The sequence below is a fragment of the Culex quinquefasciatus genome, chromosome 2 (genome assembly GCF_015732765.1).
Source record: "Culex quinquefasciatus strain JHB chromosome 2, VPISU_Cqui_1.0_pri_paternal, whole genome shotgun sequence".
In the NCBI taxonomy this organism is placed as follows: domain Eukaryota; kingdom Metazoa; phylum Arthropoda; class Insecta; order Diptera; family Culicidae; genus Culex; species Culex quinquefasciatus.
This window is the reverse complement of record NC_051862.1, coordinates 203,725,187-203,734,361: the sequence shown is the minus strand read 5'-3', so window position 1 is coordinate 203,734,361 and position 9,175 is coordinate 203,725,187. Positions and strand designations below refer to the sequence as shown.

The window sequence follows — 9,175 nt, the reverse complement described above, 5'->3', positions numbered from 1 at the left end:
GTTTTTGTAATTTAAGTGTTTATGTTTTTGAATTTATCAACCGCGAGTTGGTGTCTTCATTTTAGAGCTTATCAAAACACATTTATCTTCCAGAGAGCAAAATCGGACCTTCAAAAGGTTAAATACGACGAAAGTTTGAAATGTGAATAACCGAGCGACCGCTTTAGAAGCATTGAGTACATTTGCCGAAAATATCTGGAGGTGAACGACTAATTTGAATTTGAAAATGAAAAGTTTGCCCATAACTTTTGATAGAATTGACCAAAATTCATTTTTCAGGAATAAAAATGTTCATTTTGACAAGTTCTACAATTGTCTAGAAGGGCTCAAAAAAGTACAAAATGATCTCAATTCTATCAATTCTATCAAAAGTAATGGGCAAAAAACGATTAAAAAATGCTCATTTTCAAATTATTCAAATTAAGATTAAATAAGTTAAACAAAAAAGACCTCCGAGATATTTTCAGCAAATGTACTCTAAAATGTGTACTTTCAGATGTTTCTAAGAGCGAGGTCAAACTCTACCACCTTTTCGAGTTATTCACATTTCAAAATGGCGTCTTTTTCGTCGTATTTTGCTATAACTTTGTTTAAAGGTTCGATTTTTGATCTCTTGGAAGATACATGTGTGTTTTGATAAGCTCTAAATGTCAGAAGACACCAACTCGCTACGAACAAGCCTGAGTTGATAAATTCAAAACTCTTTTTATATAAACACTTCAACCTAAATTACAAAAATGGCTCTAGAAACTTCCTGTTTGAAGATAGAGCTTTAAGCTCTGAGCAAAGTTGCTCAGAATGATGTTCTCTACAACTTTTCTGAAGACACCAAAGCGCTATCTCGTCATCCCACCAAAATAAAAATTCAGAACCACCCTAAAATTTGGACCACCCTAATGCCCACCATACCAAAAGATGCCCCTATTGACCCTGATCATTTGTCCCGAAGACATCAATGCTCTAAATCTTAACGTGTGGCCATTATCAATTTTGTCACGCTAGATTTCGGTTTGACCACTGTGCACTGGGAAATTTTTCGGGCGTGCATCAATCGTAACGCCATTTTCGCTTAAAAATCTGGATATATCAGAGGAAGGCACCAACCACCTAAAGGTGGATTAAGTAACGTTTTTAGTTTGTACCCCGTTGGTTGGTCAAAGTCAAACTAAAAAGTAAGGAACTGTCACTTTTTAAACGGCGCTCACGCACACTATCAAAACAAACGTTTGATAGTGTGAGTGAATTCCGTGTAAAAGGGGTGTCAAACTAAAAGTGATCCCGTTCGTTTGACAGTTGGTGTCAAACCATCGCTAACGACAAACCACTACATTGTTCGGCGCAACTTCGGTTTGGTGGTGCGCGGATAATAATGTTAGTTGTGTTGTCACGTTCTATTTTGGAAAGTCAATTATTATGTACAAGGGTAAAAACACCATTAAAAACTATTTCTGATTACTTTTTTCATTTTAGTGCAAAAAAATTGACAAGATTTTTTTTGATGAATAGGCGACGTTTCGCGTACGCACACTAGCTCACCATCTGATTTTGCTGGCCGGACAAAATTTAACCTCAATCTTTTTCGTGTACATACACGCAATACATGCGCACGTAGAAACCTCTATTGGTCCCCTTTAACAAGCTGTCAAGTAGGACCTTTTCTGTCAAGAAGGGCCGTGAAGATATTTTGTTTAATTGGGTCCTAAAATGAAGCTTAGATTGCTGATATTATTGTTCACAGCGATAAAGCTTATTTTTCTGAGTACAATGACCCTTTGTACGACCATAAAGAGCTTAAAATGGATTTTTAAATCAATTTTGAAAAATTAACCTCGCGGTCCTTCTTGACAGAAAAGCTCCTACTTGACAGTTCAAGGGGACCATAGTTGATCCATCGAAAAATGTTGTCTTGTCAAAAAAAAATTGCATTAAAATGAAAAAAGTGATCAGAAATGGTTTTTAATGGTGTTTTTACCGTTGTACATAAAAATTGGCATAGGGCTTTAGTACCCAATTAATTTAGAAATCCATTTTAAATCCTTAGCCTAATTACAAATAACTTGTTTTGCGTTTTTAAATAGTTGTCATAATTAGGATCAAATTTCGTTAAATTTAAATGTTTTCTCATGATTTAGTTAAATATCTAACTTATCGGTTGATTTAAAATTCTACATTTTGTGGGTTTAACTATATACCTTGAAATATACTCTCTTCATGCGCAGGTTAGTCTTCCCGATGGCCACGCGACTGGCCAAAACCATCCTATCTCTTACGCAGGAAGCCTTCCGGAGCAGATTCTGTGGTATCAATCTTGACGATTGTGCACGATACTTACCGGATTTGTTGCCGCCATCTTTCGCCACTTGATACAACAAACATTTTTATTTTTTACACTCTGACAGAAACTTAGCAAATTTTGAAGTTAATCATATCAACATAATTTCGCTAAGTAAAAAAATCACACAACATTCATTTTACAACAACAAAAATAGGTCCAAAAGCTCTATGTAAATTTATAAGTACAGCGATGAAAACATTATTAAAAATTTGATCACTTTTTTCATTAAAAAAAGAAATGATCAGACAACATTTTTTCGATGGATCAACTATGGTCCCCTTAGAATGAGCAGTCAAGTAGGACTTTTCCAGAAGGACCGCAAAGTATTTTTTTTTTTAAAAAACTTTGCGGTCGTACAATTTTTTTAAATTTTTCAACGAAAATCAATTTTATTCTTAAGTTCTTAAATTCTTAAACTCTTAAATTCTTAAATTTTAAATTCTTAAATTCTTAAATTTAAATTCTTAATTCTTAAATTCTTAAATTCTAATTTTAAATTCTTAAATTCTTAAATTCTAAAATTTTAAATTTAAATTCTTAAATTCTTAATTTTAAATTCTTAAATTCTAATTCTTAAATTCTTAAATTTTAAATTTAAATTTAAATTCTTAAATCTTAAATTTAATTCTTAAATCTTAAATTCTTAAATTTAAATTTAAATCTTTAAATTCTTAAATTCTTAAATTTAAATTTAAATTCTTAAATTCTTAAATTCTTAAATTCTTAAATTCTTAAATTCTTAAATTCTTAAATTCTTAAATTCTTAAATTTAAATTCTTAAATTTTAAATTTTAAATTCTTAAATTCTTAAATTCTTAAATCTTAAATTCTTAAATTCTTAAATTCTTAAATTCTTAAATTCTTAATTCTTAAATTTAATTTAAATTTAAATTTTAAATTCTTAAATTCTTAAATTCTTAAATTCTTAAATTCTTAAATCTTAAATTCTTAAATTTAATTCTTTAAATTCTTAAATTTAAATTCTTAAATTTAAATTTAAATTCTTAAATTTAAATTCTTAAATTTAAATTCTTAATTTTAAATTCTTAAATTCTTAATTCTTAAATTTAAATTTAAATTCTTAAATTTAAATTCTTAAATTCTTAAATTTAAATTCTTAAATTCTTAAATTCTTAAATTCTTAAATTCTTAAATTCTTAAATTCTTAAATTTAAATTTAAATTTAAATTCTTAAATTCTTAAATTTAATTCTTAAATTCTTAAATCTTAAATTCTTAAATTCTTAAATTTTAAATTCTTAAATTCTTAAATTTAAATTCTTAAATCTTAAATTCTTAAATTTAAATTTTAAATTCTTAAATTCTTAAATTCTTAAATTCTTAAATTCTTAAATTCTTAAATTCTTAAATTCTTAAATTCTTAAATTCTTAAATTCTTAAATTCTTAAATTCTTAAATTCTTAAATTTTTAAATCCTTAAATTCTTAAATTCTTTGAATTGATTTTGCAAAATTAACTTTACGGCATTTTTTGACAGAAAGTATCTTACTTGATAACCTGTCCCAATGGACTATAAGGTTATATATCCATCATAAAATGCTATTGTGTATTTTTTTTTTTGCGGTAAAATGAAAAAAAACACCAGAAACTGTTTTAAGCATGTTTTTTTATTCCCGAGTGCCTCTCCAAAACGTTTAATTTTTTCAGAGTTAAAGTATTTTTTTCTGAATAATCCTAACCTATACACTCATTCTCCGATGGTTTGACACCAACAGAGTTGCGCATGTATTGCGTGTACGTACACGAAAAAAGTGAGGTTAAATTTTGTACCAGCCAGCAAAACAAATGGTGCGCTAGTGTGTGTGAGATCGGGCTTAGAAAGCTCTACTGTTGTCAAACGAGCGGGATCACTTTTTAGTTTGCCATCCCTTTTTCACGGAGTTCACACACACTGCCGAACTTAAAAAAAAAGCGTCAAACGAAAAAGTGATCAACCACCGGTGTTTCAGTTTTGCCGAAAACACCAAATCAAGCAAAACAATGTAAACGGGCCAATGTGAAAACAAAGAGTTAAACAAAAAGTCAGTCCTGCTCGGTCCTCATGTAAATAAACATCCACTGACGTAGCAGGCCAGACTCTTCGGATTTAGCCCAATCAATCAGAAAATTCCTGTCCGAGATACAGATTTTGGATTACTTAGGGAGCGTTCTTTTATTACGTAACGCAAAATTCGGGAAAGCTCTCCTCTCCCTCTTACGCGGTCTTTTAAAATTTTTTTATATGAAAATTTTGCGTTACGTAATATAATTTTTCATTAACCACCACCCCCCCCTCCCCTTTCGCAACATTTCGTAACAGAGACGTTAACACCCAACAAAATGGCTAAGCCCTCCGGAAAGTTTTAGTCAAATAAAAAAATTATAAATGAAATCCATTTCCGGTTCAGGAAAACCCGCCTTACCTTATATGTTCTATATGCCTTGGAGTCGACATTCGTATCGCAGTCGGTAAAGGAGGACTGACGAGTAATTTCCAACGCACCGCAAGTGGAACGAGTGGAACACGATCGCGCAGCGGAATTTTCTCGCGGAAAATCGAAGACTTCGACTGAAAAAAAGTTTTCCCCAGCTTTGGTAAGTAGCGTAGGTGGTACCTAGTCCGAGTTCTTGTTAAGGCAAGGGTTTAATTGATTTGTTTCGTTTTTTTCCAGACCTAACTCGCGCAGCCCACTTGAGAACGCGTGGCCACAAGGAGGCAGCGGGCATGAGCCATCTATTTAATGTAAGTAATTTGTAGAATCAATTATCATTATTTTTATGTTTAATTGTTTTTTTATCAACTATTACAGATTACGGTGAATCAATACGGGCGTGGTGGCCGGGGAGGTCGTGGCGGCAAGAAAGGACGTGGGGGTCGTGGAGGAGGAAATGGAGGGTGGAAAAAAAAGAAGCGGGTGGGAAGGGGAGGGCCTGTGCGCCAAGAGGTGCCGGTGGGAGAAACTCCACCGCCTTCGCCCTTCCTCGAACCACCACCTGCACGACTGAGTGTGGAAAGACCCACGGCACCACCCTTTTCCCCCTTCAACAACACTCCACCACCATCACCCTTCAGGCCGCCTCCGCCACCGCCCCGGATGAACCTCAATCCTCTGGCCTCGTCCTTCGCCGGCCCAAGTTTCCCACCCCCTCGTTCCGCTGCCCCAAACATCTCGGCGCCGGTTTTCCGGACCAGCGTTTCCCGGCGTTTCGTTGCGCTGCACCAAGCTTCCCGGCGCCGTATTTCACGGCCCCACGTAACGTTGCCCCAGCAGAAGGCCAAGGGCCAAGGATGGTGTGGTGGCAGGTGGGCCCGCCCCAACAGCTGCCTCCGAACGCAAGAGTAGAAGTCCGAGACGAGGGGAATAGCCTTTATTATGGCGCACCAGCATTACAGGATGGTGATCCAGAGGATGGCGAGCCCGAGGAGGGCGAAATTATTGATTAAATCTCAGTAGGCTGCAAAATAAAAAATGCTGAGAAACATTATTAATTTGTTGATAATTTATTTATTTCCGGAGCTATTCTCATCTTCACAAAACCCTTTCTAAAAAGCGAAAAAAAGAGCTTTTCATACTTTTAACTCAAAGTCTCATAACTCACTCTTGACCCAATCAATCAAGCTGAAAATTCGGAAAATTCAGAAAAGTACGGCTCAAAGTGTGCCAAAGCTGCTGGCAAAATTTGGTGAATGTATATTTTAGGTGCCCGAACAACTTTTCCACCCGACTCTAGGAACACTTTGAAGAAATTTGGAAAACTCGACTTTTTACTCAAAGTCTCATAACTCCTGCTAGACCCAATCAATCAAGCTGAAAATTAAGAAAAGTATAGTTCAAAGTGTGCCAAATCTGCTGGCAAAATTTGGCGAATGTATATTTTAGGTGCCCGAACAACTTTTTCGCCCGACTCTTGGAAAACTTTGAAGAAATTTGAAAAACTCAACTTTTTACTCAAAGTCCCATAACTCCCGCTAGACCCAATCAATCAAGCTGGAAATTCAGGAATGTATAGTTCAAAGTGTGCCAAAGCTGCTGGAAAAATTTGGCGAATGTATATTTTAGGTGCCCGAACAACTTTTTCGCCCGACTCTTGGAAAACTTTGAAGAAATTTGGAAAAACTCAACTTTTACCCAAAGTCCCATAACTCCCGCTAGACCCAATCAATCAAGCTGGAAATTCAGGAAAGAATAGTTCAAAGTGTGCCAAAGCTGCTGGCAAAATTTGGCGAATGTATATTTTAGGTGCCCGAACAACTTTTTCGCCCGACTCTTGGAAAACTTTGAAGAAATTTGGAAAAACTCAACTTTTTTACTCAAAGTCTCATAACTCCCGCTAGACCCAATCAATCAAGCTGGAAATTCAGGAAAGAATAGTTCAAAGTGTGCCAAAGCTGCTGGCAAAATTTGGCGAATGTATATTTTAGGTGCCCGAACAACTTTTTCGCCCGACTCTTGGAAAACTTTGAAGAAATTTGGAAAAACTCAACTTTTTTACTCAAAGTCCCATAACTCCCGCTAGACCCAATCAATCAAGCTGGAAATTCAGGAAAGAATAGTTCAAAGTGTGCCAAAGCTGCTGGCAAAATTTGGCGAATGTATATTTTAGGTGCCCGAACAACTTTTCGCCCGACTCTTGGAAAACTTTGAAGAAATTTGGAAAAACTCAACTTTTTTACCCAAAGTCCCATAACTCCCGCTAGACCCAATCAATCAAGCTGGAAATTCAGGAAAGTATAGTTCAAAGTGTGCCAAAGCTGCTGGCAAAATTTAGCGAATGTATATTTTAGGTGCCCGAACAACTTTTTCGCCCGACTCTTGGAAAACTTTGAAGAAATTTGGAAAAACTCAACTTTTTTACTCAAAGTCCCATAACTCCCGCTAGATCCAATCAATCAAGCTGGAAATTTAGAAAAGTATAGTTCAAAGTGTGCCAAAGCTGCTGGCAAAATTTGGCGAATGTATATTTTAGGTGCCCGAACAACTTTTTCGCCCGACTCTTGAAAACTTTGAAGAAATTTGGAAAAACTCAACTTTTTACTCAAAGTCCCATAACTCCCGCTAGACCCAATCAATCAAGCTGGAAATTCAGGAATGTATAGTTCAAAGTGTGCCAAAGCTGCTGGCAAAATTTGGCGAATGTATATTTTAGGTGCCCGAACAACTTTTTCGCCCGACTCTTGGAAAACTTTGAAGAAATTTGGAAAACTCAACTTTTTACTCAAAGTCCCATAACTCCCGCTAGACCCAATCAATCAAGCTGGAAATTCAGGAAAGAATAGTTCAATGTGTGCCAAAGCTGCTGGCAAAATTTGGCGAATGTATATTTTAGGTGCCCGAACAACTTTTTCGCCCGACTCTTGGAAAACTTTGAAGAAATTTGGAAAAACTCAACTTTTTTACTCAAAGTCCCATAACTCCCGCTAGACCCAATCAATCAAGCTGGAAATTCAGGAAAGAATAGTTCAAAGTGTGCCAAAGCTGCTGGCAAAATTTGGCGAATGTATATTTTAGGTGCCCGAACAACTTTTTCGCCCGACTCTTGGATAACTTTGAAGAAATTTGGAAAAACTCAACTTTTTTACTCAAAGTCTCATAACTCCCGCTAGACCCAATCAATCATGCTGGAAATTCAGGAAAGAATAGTTCAAAGTGTGCCAAAGCTGCTGGCAAAATTTGGCGAATGTATATTTTAGGTGCCCGAACAACTTTTTCGCCCGACTCTTGGAAAACTTTGAAGAAATTTGGAAAAACTCAACTTTTTTACTCAAAGTCCCATAACTCCCGCTAGACCCAATCAATCAAGCTGGAAATTCAGGAAAGAATAGTTCAAAGTGTGCCAAAGCTGCTGGCAAAATTTGGCGAATGTATATTTTAGGTGCCCGAACAACTTTTTCGCCCGACTCTTGGAAAACTTTGAAGAAATTTGGAAAAACTCAACTTTTTTACCCAAAGTCCCATAACTCCCGCTAGACCCAATCAATCAAGCTGGAAATTCAGGAAAGAATAGTTCAAAGTGTGCCAAAGCTGCTGGCAAAATTTAGCGAATGTATATTTTAGGTGCCCGAACAACTTTTTCGCCCGACTCTTGGAAAACTTTGAAGAAATTTGGAAAAACTCAACTTTTTTACTCAAAGTCCCATAACTCCCGCTAGACCCAATCAATCAAGCTGGAAATTTAGAAAAGTATAGTTCAAAGTGTGCCAAAGCTGCTGGCAAAATTTGGCGAATGTATATTTTAGGTGCCCGAACAACTTTTTCGCCCGACTCTTGGAAAACTTTGAAGAAATTTGAAAAACTCAACTTTTTACCAAAGTCCCATAACTCCCGCTAGACCCAATCAATCAAGCTGGAAATTCAGGAAAGAATAGTTCAAAGTGTGCCAAAGCTGCTGGCAAAATTTGGCGAATGTATATTTTAGGTGCCCGAACAACTTTTTCGCCCGACTCTTGGAAAACTTTGAAGAAATTTGGAAAAACTCAACTTTTTTACTCAAAGTCCCATAACTCCCGCTAGACCCAATCAATCAAGCTGGAAATTCAGGAAAGAATAGTTCAAAGTGTGCCAAAGCTGCTGGCAAAATTTGGCGAATGTATATTTTAGGTGCCCGAACAACTTTTTCGCCCGACTCTTGGAAAACTTTGAAGAAATTTGGAAAAACTCAACTTTTTTACCCAAAGTCCCATAACTCCCGCTAGACCCAATCAATCAAGCTGGAAATTCAGGAAAGAATAGTTCAAAGTGTGCCAAAGCTGCTGGCAAAATTTGGCGAATGTATATTTTAGGTGCCCGAACAACTTTTTCGCCCGACTCTTGGAAAACTTTGAAGAAATTTGGAAAACTCA

The 9,175-nt window shown here is 35.9% G+C and overlaps 1 protein-coding gene across 1 annotated transcript; it reads left to right on the top strand.

Annotated features, from left to right (window-relative positions):
* The first annotated feature begins 4,844 nt into the window (after positions 1 to 4,844).
* Positions 4,845 to 5,678, top strand: LOC119766473 (wiskott-Aldrich syndrome protein homolog). The gene is made up of 3 exons (XM_038251035.1): positions 4,845 to 4,929; positions 5,007 to 5,077; positions 5,145 to 5,678. Exons 2-3 carry the CDS (start codon positions 5,060 to 5,062, stop codon positions 5,676 to 5,678), a joined length of 552 nt encoding a protein of 183 aa, XP_038106963.1. The 5' UTR covers positions 4,845 to 4,929; positions 5,007 to 5,059.
* The last annotated feature ends 3,497 nt before the right edge of the window (positions 5,679 to 9,175 follow it).